Source organism: Histomonas meleagridis (assembly GCF_020186115.1).
Source record: "Histomonas meleagridis strain 2922-C6/04-10x chromosome Unknown contig_32, whole genome shotgun sequence".
Taxonomy (NCBI): domain Eukaryota; phylum Parabasalia; order Tritrichomonadida; family Dientamoebidae; genus Histomonas; species Histomonas meleagridis.
Window position 1 is genome coordinate 107,588 of NW_027150863.1, and position 13,786 is coordinate 121,373.

Consider the following 13,786-nt stretch of genomic DNA (forward strand, 5'->3'; position numbering starts at 1 on the left):
CTTTATGTTTCAACTTTTATCATTCCTTCGATTTTTGGCCATTTTGAAGGGCAAAAGAACATTGAAGATTTCATTGAAGCTGTTGGTCAAACGTTTGATGTTTATGCAGATGACAAAAAAGAAACAGATGATTTTCTTCTTAAGTTCAACAATTCATTTTTATGCTGGGTTCTTCGGCAATTTTTCTTTTCTCCATTAGTCAGGCCATATATTGGAGAACAATTCACAGCATTTTTTGATTTCTTCAGATCTAAAAAAACTAGTGAAAGTCAGTTTTACCTCAGAATCCAACGCTTTATCTCACATATTCTTCACGAACTTGAGCCAACACTTTCAAGTGGACCTCATTTCATTCTGTCACTTTTTAAACGTCTCACTCAGAAATTTCCGAGTGATGAAAACCCGGAATTAAATCTCAAATATAAGGTCATTCTCACCATTCTTCTTTATTGTATCATAATTCCATTAACAACATATCCAACAGCTTTTTCTGTTATTCCTCCTACAAATTCTTATACACCTGAAACTAGAGAAAAAATGACAGCAATTAAATATTTTTGCGCTGTTAACTTTAACCTTCCAATCCCAGACGGAGCAAATCCATTAAAGCCAGTTAAAGAATCTGAATTATTAGAAAAAGATGAAATATTCAATCTTTGCAAAACTATCTTACAACCAACTATTAAGCCACCAATAAATGAAAAACATGTTTCATGTATTGCAGCACCTTATTCAGCAATCGAACTCTTAATCAAACTTGAAAAAGACCAAACAAAACTCTCCAAACTTTTGAATGCTCTATCGTCTGAAGAAATTCAAAGCAATTCAATAGTTTATATAACATTTGATGACTCACTTCACTTCACTGACGATAGCCATCAAATTATGGCACAACATGTGATAGATATTGTATCACAAAAACATTATGAAACGCAATCAACATTATCACCTCGTTTATATGCTCTTCAGCGATGGATTAACAAAACTCGACCCAATTTTGATGAAATACTTCAAACGATCATTGATATGAATGAAACGAAACTTCAAGAAATCATTGATGTTCAATGCTGTTTTATCCAAATTGAACGAAGTATTGAGCTCACGCAGAAAGCTATCAGTACGACTAATTACATATTTGCAGATCGGATTTCCACCACAATATATAATGAAATCGAACGAAAACTTGAAAAGAAGGTCACATTAATGATGGAAGACTCGACTGTCTTTTCCAAATATGTTATCTCCAAACTTGAATCATATTATTCCAAGAACCAATGGTTAACATCTCTTTTGCCAATGGTTGCGCGCCGATTCCATTCATTAATAATGCAATCATTTCCATTACCTCTTTTTGCGCAAGTTCATAAAAACCAAATAATTCTCGACCAAAAGTTCCTCAATCAAAAGGCGAATTTACTACAGAAACTTGAAGGAAATGAATTAGATCCAAGTGTTGCGAAGATTGTTCAAAACAAATCGATGTTTAACCCTGCACAAACACCAATACTTAGAGCATGTTTATATGAAAACCCAATCGAAAGCGTGCGACAAATCGTTTTAAGTCTTTGCGCGGTCGAAGATTTGTTCGTGTTCGAATATGGAACACAACCTGAAGCAAATCAATTAATGCCATTGTTGGCAAACTTGTTCATCCTTACGCCGATACCGTCGCCGTTAATGTTCGGGAAATGGTTGGCGCACTTCTTGCAGAACTTGCAGCAAATGAAGCCAGAATGGTTTAGTGACGAAGAGTTACGACCTTTAGAACATTACTTCCAATTCAATGCATGGATGGAAGATATGCTCCAATCATTTGATGAATAATAAACTATTGAATTTGTGTTATGTTTCTTGGGTTTGAATTTGTTTGTGTTTATGCTTTTTTTTATGATTTTATTTTATTCGTGGAAATGAATTCGATTCAAATGTTCACAAAAAGTCGTATCGGAAATATCGTTTTGGTATGCAAAAATTTTCATCGTTGGAGAACGTTATGGCGTTAAATTTTGTGTGAAGAAACTTCAGATGAAGATGATTTGCAAATTAATAAATTAACAACAATAACCTCAACATTTAAAATTCGAAAGAAAGGATCACCCTTCTGTGTAGTTAATGGTAATATTCAAAACAATGTGTTGCAAAATTTCGACATGGAATTAAAACTGGTTTACAAAATCATGGTATTTTTTTTTAATGATTACCAAGGTTAATACTAACCAAATTTGGGATACATTAACAAATTGTTTCATCATAAATAAGGATGAAAAAAAAATTGATTTTTTTTACTTAAAGAAACTTATTCACAGAAAGAAAAAACAAGGAAAGACTATTCCAAAACATGTTTAACCAATGAAATACCCACAACAAATCCCCGACCATGTTAGGACGGTTTAATCGGTTTATTGGTCACATGTAACCGAAAAGTGACATTTGTGCCTGAATGGAATCATCCGGTACTCCAAATCAAAATGGACTGCCATACGATGACCTTCCTATTTCCCAAGGGACTGGAAATGAAAGGCCTTTGTCCAAAAATCAGTCTCCAATCAATTGGGAAGCCCAATTTTTAAATTATCAAAATCGTGTTGAATGCCTAAATGAAAAAATCAGAAACCAAAGGGAACACGGAAAGAACCTTTTTTCTGAATTTTTTTCTTTAATGTTTTCAACAGAATTATTTGCATTTGATCTTTTCATGTTTTATTACGATTTGGGCGGTTCCCATGCGCGCGTAATTCGGCAGTTTATTGAAGACTGCTGTATTCCTAAATTTAATTTTCAAAATCCAACAATTGATAACATTAAAAATGCTGGTGACCACATTTACAATGTCCACCAAACTATACATAATTTGATACATCAAATAGAGCGGGAAATTGGTCGTCCTGTTGAACCACCTAATACGCAAAAATTTAAAGAACTCTGTGATAAAATTGAACAAAAAATGGAACCTTTTAAGGCCCCAAGCTTGCCCCAACCCCAAACTGTTTCGATACCTCATCCATTTCCATCTTCCTCTTTAAGTACACTATATCCCATCTCTTCTGATTTTCAAAATTGGGCTTCTGACTATCTTAAAATCACAACAAGAGACATTGATGAGCCAACAGCTCTAAATCGCAGTATGTTTGGGAAGCTGTTATTCAGGATTGGAACAATTGAACGTTTAAAAAAGGAAATCACCGAAATTCAGAGGAAAACCGCTTCGCCAAATGCTCCAACACTCAAACCGTCGGTTTACAACGAATCCCCTTATTTCAAGTCTCTTCTTGGGAATTCTACTTTCCTCAGGAAAACTATTCTTCTTTCACATGCGTATGAAGACCAAATCCAACAATGCATAGATTCACTTGATAAAAAATCATCTGATTTTAATACTCTTCAAGAAACTTGTAATAATACCTTAGAAAAGATCAAAACTTCACAAGCATCAATCAAGGCAAGCACTGAAAGGAGATTTAAAACGTTCAAAGAACTTACTGCCCAAACATTACCATTTGTCGATCTTTTATTACCAGAGAAAAAAAGCGCAGAAATAGTCAACTACCTCAACGAGATTAAGTCTCTTGAAGAGATAATCAATGAACAAATCCCACAAAAGCTAGAAAGCATTAAAGCTCGAAGTCAAGAAACAAATAACCATGGTATTGAAGCACTTCCTGATCTTTTTGAAGAGCTTCAATCTCTTCGAGAAGAAGTAGTAAAGCTTACAGAAGATTGCGTTGAAAGCCGACGAAAATGTGCATTAGGACAAAATGGTCTTTATCGACTTTATTACAGTGAACTTCGTACAGATGAAACCAACAGACTTTACCGGAAAGAGCTTGATACCCACAAGAAGTTTAACACTCTCTTGAACGAGTACAAAATGAGCATCAACTTCCAAAAAGTGACAAATTGGACTGCCCGAATGAAGACCGTTAACGACCAATTATCTTGGATCAATGAACAAGAACAAAATATCAAACAAGCGATAAATGAATTAGAGCGACAAATTTCGAATGATGAAGAAATCGAAATGTTAGAGAAAGAATATAATGAACTTCAACAACAAAAACATGATTTAATTATTGAAGAAATTAACTTAAACGAAGAATTAGAAGAACAAAAAGAAGAACTATTTAAACAGTTACAAATGAATGAAATATATCGGAAATATATGAAATCGTCAACACAAATGAAAGAAAGAAAATATGAAATGGAGGAATTTAAGAAGCAGTTAATATGTTCGCAATGTAACGAAAGAATTGCAGACGTAATAATAAATAAGAAGAAATGTAGACATGCGTTCTGCGAGCAATGCGCCAAGAATAATGACCAATGTCCGATATGTAACAACAAATATTCGAAAAGTAATATACTTAAGTTTTACTTTAACTCATAAAAGTTTTATGTTTTTGTGCATTTATATTGAATAAACAAAAAAATATATTTTCAAGAAATATGTAAATGATTTTATCAAAACGCAAATCAGAATCACTTATTGTTCAATAAAAATATAAATTTCTAATTTTGTTTTTATAAAATATTTTACTTTTTGATATTTTTAGAGATAATCGATGAGCATGTGCAAACATAAAAATTTATCTTCTTCTTCATTTAACAACATGCTAATTTGCATTAAAGTAATGCCAAAATGTAATCTGTGATTTCATGTTCATTCAGGTAGATAAATATTTTATTCTTTAATTTGAGTTGCATTATATAGTTCAATTCAATAAACAATTTTTTTAGCTATTTTGCACGCATGATTATCAATTATTATAATAGTAATAAAAACATAAATGAAATGTTATATAAAATTTGAAAAAACTAAGTAAATATGAAGATATTTTAATTTTAAAAAAGATTAATTGAATTGTTATTTGGTCAATGTAAGCATAAGTACGTTATAAAAATGAAAGTTACTCGCCCAAGACTTGGTAAAACAGATGACAAACCAGCAACTCGTGTAACACGCACAATTAAAAAACCAGCTCCAAAGGTTGTTTCTCGCGGACTTGGACAAGCTAGAAAACCAGTCGCTCATCATGAGATCACACAATTCCGACGTTTTTATGATCGTGGAGATCTTCCTATTTCACGTAACTATGGTGAAGAGCAAGGTCCCATTCATTGGAAAGTATCACCTGATCTTCTTGATTATCATCATTATTTACCAGTTTTCTTTGATGGGCTTCGTGAAACTGAGGAGCCTTATTGGTTTTTTGCATACTATGGATCTCTTGATCTTATTAATCAAGGTCCGTCCAAAATTCTTCCAGTTGTTCCACAACTCATCATCCCATTAAAGAAATGTCTTAACACACGAGATCCAGAAATTCTTTGTCGTATTATGTTTGTCATACAGTCCCTCGTTAAGGCGGACCCGCTCGTTAGCGAAGCGCTTGTTCCATATTATCGACAAATTTTACCTGTTTTTAATGAGTTCATTCTTAAGAACGTGAATTTGGGCGACAGAATTGAATATGGACAACGCAAAAAGACAAATTTGTCTGATTTGATTACGGAAACATTGGAAGAAATGGAAAAAACCGGTGGACCAGATGCATATATTAATATTAAATATATGATTCCAACTTACCAATCGGCAGTAGTCGGAGGTGGTTGATAAGTAATAAACATTTTATGATTTTTATTAAAATAATTGACAAAAATGCATTTCGTGATTGTATACATATTAAATATGTTTATACTAATAATAATTGAATTGAATTTAAAATATCTTCTTTCGAAGGATGTAAACAATTACAAGAAATGGTATTTCCTGATAGTGTAAAAATTATCGAATATTGTGCATTCCAATCATGTGAAAATTTGGTCAAGATTGTACAGGGGGTGAAAAAGTACCCGACCCACCCCTGTAATTCTTTATTTAGAATGAATTAAAACATAAAATGGTATTTATATATAAGTATAAACTCTTGTGTATTTAAGTATATAAAAATTTTTAAAAAATATAAATTCAGTAAAAAGTTATATACGTTTGAATTTTCGAACGTTTAAAATTTGGTATTATGTCTATTGAGCAAAGGTATGTCATTCATTTTTTAATGCTACAAGGTAAAGGTTGCAGGAAAATCAAAAAGCAATTAGAAGAAACTTATAAGTAGGGAGCATACTCTGAAATCCAAATAAAATATTGGATTAAAAGCTGGAAGGAGGGTAGAACCACAGGCGAAGATATCCCAAGGAGTGGAAGGCCAAAAATCGATATTAAGGAATTAATTTTAAATTTTCTCAATGATGAACCTTATGCATCAACCAAGGTAATGGCAAAAGCTTTCCACGTTGATAAATTTGTAGTTAAGAGAAACTTATAAGAAATGAATTATAAAAAATATTCAAAAAAGTGAATTTATCATTTACTAACTAATGAACAAAAATCAAAAAGGGTCCAAGAATCAGAAGAACTGTTAAAGATATATAAGGCAGATGAACCAAACAATTTTGCCAATATTATTACTGGTGATGAAAGTTGGTTTAATATGCATTATGATCATGCCTTTCAATGGGCACCAAATCCAGATTCTGTTACACCAAGGTTGAGACAGAGTATCAATACAAAAAAACGGTTACAATATTCTTTACTGGTGTTGGCCTTGTAACAGTTAAGATTTTAGATCCAGGTTTAAAATTTAATTCAACACATTTTTGTGGATGCATTTTATCCAGCATCGTCAAAAATGGACGAATTGGTACTAGAAAGAATAAAGTTAAGGGAATGTTTATTCATATGGACAACTGTCGCATTCATAATTCAAAAGTGACCACTGATCGTATAAAAAAAAGCGGACTAATAAGAGCACCCCATCCGCCATATTCCCCCGATATTGCACCAAGTGACTTCTGGTTTTTCGGATACTCGAAAAACAAGTTCGCAGGTAAATCATTTCACGATGAAAAAGAGTTAAAAAGTGCCATCAAAGAAATATGGGACAATCTTACTTTCGAAGACCTTCAAAATGTGTTTCATGAATGGATTAACCGATTGGAAGATGTCATCAGAAACAATGGTGAATACATTAATTAAAAACATTAACTAAATTAATTAATATTAAGATTTGAGCATTTTTGAGGGGTGGGTTGGGTACTTTTTCACCTTCCTGTAATTGGAAGTGGTATTCAAGAAATTCAATTTGCTGCATTTAAATAATGCACTTCATTGAAATGTATCTATTACTATGGTGATAAAGAACCATCAATTCAACAAAATGCCTTTTTGTTTATTAATACAACGACTGTTATGACATTAAATTCGTATGAAGGCTTAACATTTGGTGAATTAAACATAACGAAAGGAGAATTCTTTGATGATTGTCCTCCAATTGAAAACCACAGATAATGAAAGAAATGAATAAATATGACTTAAGAGTCAAACAATTAAATGAGTAAAAAATATTCCCAACTAATTCTATTCTCAACTAATTAAATTTTTAAATTTAAGAAAACATAAAAACTTCGATGTTATCTTTACACAATATCTCATTAATTATCACATACATTTCACATTATGTACTTCACCCCAAAACTCATCTGTTTCAGATGGAATTTCAAATGTTATATTAGTGATTGCGATGGTTGAATAACGAACTGGCATCGAAGCCAATCGGTAAACATATCCAATTCCAGACCAAAACGCCATCATAGTTTTACCTATTGTTGGAGAGTATTGGCCTTCCAATTTTCCATCTTTCGTAACGAAGTATTTACTTGTTGTTATAGAGTCAATTTTAACTCCATAAGCGAGATTCCATAGAATTGTTTTTCCATTCTTCGAAGAAGTTTGTGGTAATGATACACTATATAAATCAGCGAATTTTGTAATAAATTCCTTTTGTTCTGGTGTTTCATCACTAAGAAAATTAAATTGGAAATACGAATCTTTTGTATATTCGGCTATATCATAATTTGATGAATAGTTTGTTATGTTAAATTTTATCTCTTTTGATTCACAAGAAGCTGATTCATACTCTGAGATCGAATATGATCCAGTAGCAGAAAATGAAATATATGGAACATCACATGTCACATAATTTATGATTTGTTCATATTCAGTGGGATTAATTAAGTTATTCCATGCAGTGTTGACGGCTTCTGTCTTTTTTATTAAAAATGGATTAACAAAATATAGAGAAAGTACGCCGCTTCCAAAGATAAAAATAGCAATTGCTCCAAACGCATAATTAAGGTTTGTAGAATGACAATATATCATAAGATGAATAGAGAAGAGTAACAAAATGATAAAACATTCGAAAAGCCAATGAACAAGTATTACATTGGATGGAACTGTTAAAAAATCAAAATTTGGGTTTTCTTTCTTAGTTTTGTTTTACTGAGAAAGTGGAACAAAAAATGAACAGAAGAAAACAATTGTGAAAAAAACCATTAATGATCCACACACAATTGCTGTGATAGTATATGGTTTAATTGATTTTTCTTTTTCTGGATTATCTTCTGAGATATTAAGATTTTCAAAATTATCTGGCGGAATGTCGGTTTTAATTTTTGTGTCAGGACACATATCCTAACTCAAAATTTTATCATCATTATATAAAGTTCTTTCTTTTTGCATAATTGATCGATTATGGATTTTTTTCCGAAAAAAATTGAATGGTTTATACTTCTAACAAAATTTTCCTCTTTCAATTTGTTTCTGAAAACCGAACCAATATACATCTAAAGAGCATGCTTCTCTTTCTAATTATCTCAATAAATAATAAATACGAGAACATTAACGACAAACTAAGGTATAAATTCAGGTCACATAAAAATGAAGCAACAGGAAAAGAACTTGTAGCAATTGAAAAAAGGTTTCATGATTTAATAAAATATCGTAATAGATTCAACAAAGATGTTGACTTTTCTAAGCTCGAAATGCCAAAGATAACACCCGAATTGGCAACGCATGAAATGGAAGAATTTTTTGCAGTACCAGGAATGTATGGAGGATTCTCATATAAACTTGTTAAAAATGGAGGACATTATGAATTGCACACTAGCAGTTGGTCTCGTGTTATAGAAGGATCTGGCCAAAAACATATCATTACAGAAAATGAAACAAAATTAGTCGAAGAAGGCTTTGTGTAACCTTTGTTATTCCAACCTTATCAATGCAACGTATCTCAATAGGGGTAAATAAATCTTCAGTAAAACAATAAATTATTTTCAACATTTGAAATGAATTCGAAATTGATGAACAGATAAATCTGATTTCATAAAAATTAGTAAAAAGTTCAATATTTGATATTTTCATTTATCTTTTATTGTTTTATTATATAAATTTGCATCTTTGATTTGAAGGAAAAGTGATTCAATTAATTTTAAAAAAAATCAGATTTTTTAAATAGTGCATTAAATAAGGAAAAACTTAATGACAGTGAAGTTTTTTCTTGAAGATCAAAATTTATGGATAAAAAAGATATATTGATATCCAGAAAATTTGTGTAAACATTATATTAAATCCTTAAATTTTTTAAACTTAAAGATATACAATGGACAAGCACATTATTTCTTAAATTTTAATGGAAACTTTAATTGACATAATAATTTCGATTAATCGAATTAAAAACTAAATTAAATGAAAAATAAAATTCGGCTTTATTGATGGATTAAAATGACTGTGATGGATCCATAATTGCTATAAATTCTGCTTCGCTGATTTGGCCATCATGATCTGTATCAAATTCGTCAATCATAGCTTGAAGTTCGTCATCTGTCATTGACTCTCCAAGTTCTCTAGCAACACGACGGAGATTTTTCAAGCTTATTTTTCCAGTGTGGTCGTCATCGAAAAGAGCAAATGCCTTGCGAATTTCTTCTATTGGGTCTCTTTGTGCCATCTTCTCTCCAACAACGTCTTGGAAAGCTGCAAAGTTGATTGTTCCGGTATTATCAGGATCTTTTGCTTCCATAATTTCAAGAATTTCATTTTTTGAGACATCAAAACCCATAGCCCTCATTGCAACACGAAGTTCATGACGATCTATTGTTCCACTTTTATCGGAATCAAAAATATCAAAAGCTTCTCTAATTTCAATCATTTGATCCTCTGTAAGTTCAAAACGTGGTTGTCTTCCTGTACGGCGAGATGACTTTACGTATGTATTTGGGGATCCTGTACCAGTTCTCTTCATCTTAAAATGATGAAATATTGTAAACGGACAAAGTGAAAACCGCCAAACCGCACGAAGCGTCTCAATTTTCATTATGAAAAGTTTACACTTTTCATATTCCTCTAAATGTTTTGTTCTGATTTATTTTCCGATGTGTAAATTTTTCATAACTAAAATTCAATTCATTAACACTTTAAAGTGTATGTATAACATGATTTATTAAGGATTACAATTCAAAACCATGTTCCTATAACTCAAAATAAAAATTTTTTTCTATAAATACGTGTTCAGCTAAAAAAGAAACAAAGATACTAATCAGAACAAAAATGAAAAAACATGATCATCTGCTTATCTTTGAATTATATGGAAAAAATTGTTTCTCAAACAAATCGTAGGAAACAAATTGTAATATCCACCAAAGTAAAATGATAACCATTTTAGTGAACAAAACTTATTATACTGTAAATTTGTTTCTCAAACAAATCGTAGGAAACAAATTGTAATATCCACCAAAGTAAAATGATAACCATTTTAGTGAACAAAACTTATTATACTGTAAATTTGTTTCTCAAACAAATCGTAGGAAACAAATTGTAATATCCACCAAAGTAAAATGATAACCATTTTTAGTGAACAAAACTTATTATACTGTAAATTTGTTTCTCAAACAAATCGTAGGAAACAAATTGTAATATCCGCTAAAGCACAAATGATAACCATTTTAGTGAACAAAACTTATTATACTGTAAATTTGTTTCTCAAACAAATCGTAGGAAACAAATTGTAATATCCACCAAAGTAAAATGATAACCATTTTAGTGAACAAAACTTATTATACTGTAAATTTGTTTCTCAAACAAATCGTAGGAAACAAATTGTAATATCCGCTAAAGCACAAATGATAACCATTTTAGTGAACAAAACTTATTATACTGTAAATTTGTTTCTCAAACAAATCGTAGGAAACAAATTCGTAATATCCACCAAAGTAAGATGAAAACCATTTTAGTGAACAAAACTTATTATACTGTAAAATTGTTTCTCAACATTCATTTTTTACACAATTTATCGAACAGTTAACTAGAAAACATTGAGAACACATTTATTTATCAAAGAGATTTATCTTCTTCTTCTTTTCAATCCCCTTTTCGTCATCACTTCCCTATTATCGTCCAGGGCATAATTTTCTACCTCTTCTTCAACCACTGGAATTCTTTCTATTTTATTTCTGTACGCCATCCCGTTGAACTCTTCGTTTTTATTATCGAACATCAAAGTGATTACGCTAATGTTATCTCTACTTTCCAACGCGAATGCCGTATTTTTTATATTTACTGCAGCGTCCATTGCGTCATTTGATTTCATTATAATATTAACAACGTCTTCATCATCCAACACATCCCATACTCCGTCACATGCAATGACTATACCAATGTCATCATCATCTATTTTATAACTTATTACGCCTGGTAATTCGAACAATCCTTCGCCACACCATAAGTCGCCTAAAGCTCTTGCGACACTAAGTTTCTTTTTAACTCTTCCTTCATTCGATACTCCGATTCCATTCTTTTTAAGTCGTTTATATTCCGATTTTAACAAAGGCTTATGATCGATAGTTAATCGTTGATATTTATAGTTTCGTTTAATACGTAAAATTCGTGTGTCGCCTAAACCTATTGACCATATTCGATTATTATAGATGTAAAGGATTGCAACTGTACATCCTTCGTTAATGTTCTTTTCAATTAATATGTTTTGAAGTTCTTTTAAACAGTTTTGGAATTGTAATGGCTTTAAAAGAATTGACTTAATCATTGGTATTATTAACTCGGATGATAATTTAGATGCTATTGATCCAACATGACCATCAAATATTCCTAAAATTGTTAAATCTTTTTCGGAGTATAATGTAATTGAATCTTCCATATTATTACGTATACCTATAGTTGATGAATAACCAATGTTATAATTAGTATTAATATATATTTTATCATCAGATATTATATGTAATTTTGTATTAACTTCTTTGTTATATTCATATGATATTAATTTGTTATTAATTATTTCTAAAAATTCAAATGTTTTGGATTCGTTTGTATTTAATAATATTTCATTTAATGTACATCTTAAATTATTGTTCGATAATGATAAGAAATGTATATCTTTAGAATTAGAAATAGAAAATGTTTCTATTAAATTATTACTTAAGATTAATGATACTATTGATGGTAAATTAATAGATTGAAATGATTGAAGTAAATTATATGAAATATCTAATAAAATTAATGATTCTGGAAATTGGAATTCTTTTGGTACTTCTGTGATTAAGTTATGTGATATGTTTAAATACTTTAACACTGGTAATGATGCTATTGCTATTGGTAATGTTTGGAAATGATTATTCGATAAGTCAAGTGTCTTTAAGAACAAAAATGTATTTAAACAATTAGGTAATGATGTAAGTAAATTACCCGAAATATATAATTTGTTTAATGTTATTAATGATAATATACAATTCGGTAATTTAATAAATTGATTATTATTAATATATAACTCTAATAATCTTGGTACATATTTTAATGATTGTGGTAAATCTGTTAATAAATTATTCGATAAATTCATATGTATTAAAAAGATACAATTAGAAAAGGAATCTGGTAATTCTTTTAACTTGTTAAACGAAACATTAAATTCACGTAATTGATGAGTATGTAATTCGGGTATAGTTCGAAGTCGATTATGTGATAAGTTTAAGCGCTCTAACATTTTCGCATGTTGTAATAATGATGTTGGGACATTTTCGAGTTTGTTATGATCTAAAAACAATTGCGTAATATGGACATTCTCTTGAAAGACATCAGGAATTTCATATATTAAATTATGTGATAAACTTAAGATACTTAATGTACCACATGAAGCTACAAAAGTGGGTGAAAGTGTGGTAATATGATTGTTGGTAAGGTCTAAAATGGCTAATTGCGGAGGAACTGTAAAATCAAGTTCACCGGAAATATCTGATGATTCTAATGACAAACAACGAATGCATATGAAGTCAAGAATGGAGGTGGGAAAGACTCTGAATTTGTTGTAACTAAGATTAATGGTTTGGATTTGACTCTTATCAATAAAAAATTGTATATCATTCATCCCAAGATCAATGCGATTAAGTTGTTGAGGGACTTGTGAAAAGTCAAAGAATTGAATATCATTACCAAATAATGAAAGATCTTCAAGATTTGGAAAGAATGAAAATTCATTGGTAAACGATGTAAGTCTATTACCATCAAGTTTTAATGTTTTAATGGTCCAGCCCCAAGGAGGACGCTTTTGAGGAAGTTCGGTGATTTGGCAATTGGAAAGTTTAAGGATTTCAAGACTAGGAATGGATAAATCAAAAATGGAATTGATGTCAAGTTTGGTATTAAAAGATAAATCTAGGGTGGTAAGAGATGTGGGTAATGCGCACTCAATACGAATTAAGCTATTCATGCTTAAATCAAGAATTTTCAAAAATTTAGACAAGAAAAATTTTCGAGTTTGAATATTTCTATGTTGTTTTCTGATAAGTCTATTGTTCTTAATTTATTTAAGCAAAGGAAATTTGATGGAAAAGTATGGATTCCACATCTACATATCTTAAGCCGTGTAACACTTTCAATCTGTTCTTG

At 30.7% G+C, this 13,786-nt stretch overlaps 6 protein-coding genes across 6 annotated transcripts; 4 read left to right on the plus strand and 2 right to left on the minus strand.

The window, feature by feature from the left end:
* Positions 1 to 537: 537 nt before the first annotated feature.
* GO595_005083 (uncharacterized protein) lies at positions 538 to 1,824 on the plus strand (the record flags this gene model as incomplete). The annotated part of the gene is made up of 1 exon (XM_067918286.1): positions 538 to 1,824. One exon carries the CDS (start codon positions 538 to 540, stop codon positions 1,822 to 1,824), a length of 1,287 nt encoding a protein of 428 aa, XP_067774633.1.
* A 1,120-nt stretch (positions 1,825 to 2,944) lies between these two features.
* GO595_005084 (E3 ubiquitin-protein ligase, related) lies at positions 2,945 to 4,384 on the plus strand (the record flags this gene model as incomplete). Its single annotated transcript, XM_067918287.1, has 1 exon — positions 2,945 to 4,384. The coding sequence occupies one exon, from the start codon at positions 2,945 to 2,947 to the stop codon at positions 4,382 to 4,384; it is 1,440 nt and encodes a 479-aa protein (XP_067774634.1).
* A 513-nt stretch (positions 4,385 to 4,897) lies between these two features.
* On the plus strand, positions 4,898 to 5,611 carry GO595_005085 (Parkin coregulated protein like protein; the record flags this gene model as incomplete). Its single annotated transcript, XM_067918289.1, has 1 exon — positions 4,898 to 5,611. The coding sequence occupies one exon, from the start codon at positions 4,898 to 4,900 to the stop codon at positions 5,609 to 5,611; it is 714 nt and encodes a 237-aa protein (XP_067774635.1).
* Positions 5,612 to 8,688: 3,077 nt separating this feature from the next.
* Positions 8,689 to 9,090, plus strand: GO595_005086 (ankyrin repeat domain-containing protein; the record flags this gene model as incomplete). The annotated part of the gene is made up of 1 exon (XM_067918290.1): positions 8,689 to 9,090. One exon carries the CDS (start codon positions 8,689 to 8,691, stop codon positions 9,088 to 9,090), a length of 402 nt encoding a protein of 133 aa, XP_067774636.1.
* Positions 9,091 to 9,611: 521 nt separating this feature from the next.
* GO595_005087 (putative centrin-3) lies at positions 9,612 to 10,136 on the minus strand (the record flags this gene model as incomplete). The annotated part of the gene is made up of 1 exon (XM_067918291.1): positions 9,612 to 10,136. The coding sequence occupies one exon, from the start codon at positions 10,134 to 10,136 to the stop codon at positions 9,612 to 9,614; it is 525 nt and encodes a 174-aa protein (XP_067774637.1).
* Positions 10,137 to 11,234: 1,098 nt separating this feature from the next.
* On the minus strand, positions 11,235 to 13,607 carry GO595_005088 (protein phosphatase 2C; the record flags this gene model as incomplete). The annotated part of the gene is made up of 1 exon (XM_067918292.1): positions 11,235 to 13,607. The coding sequence occupies one exon, from the start codon at positions 13,605 to 13,607 to the stop codon at positions 11,235 to 11,237; it is 2,373 nt and encodes a 790-aa protein (XP_067774638.1).
* Positions 13,608 to 13,786: the final 179 nt, after the last annotated feature.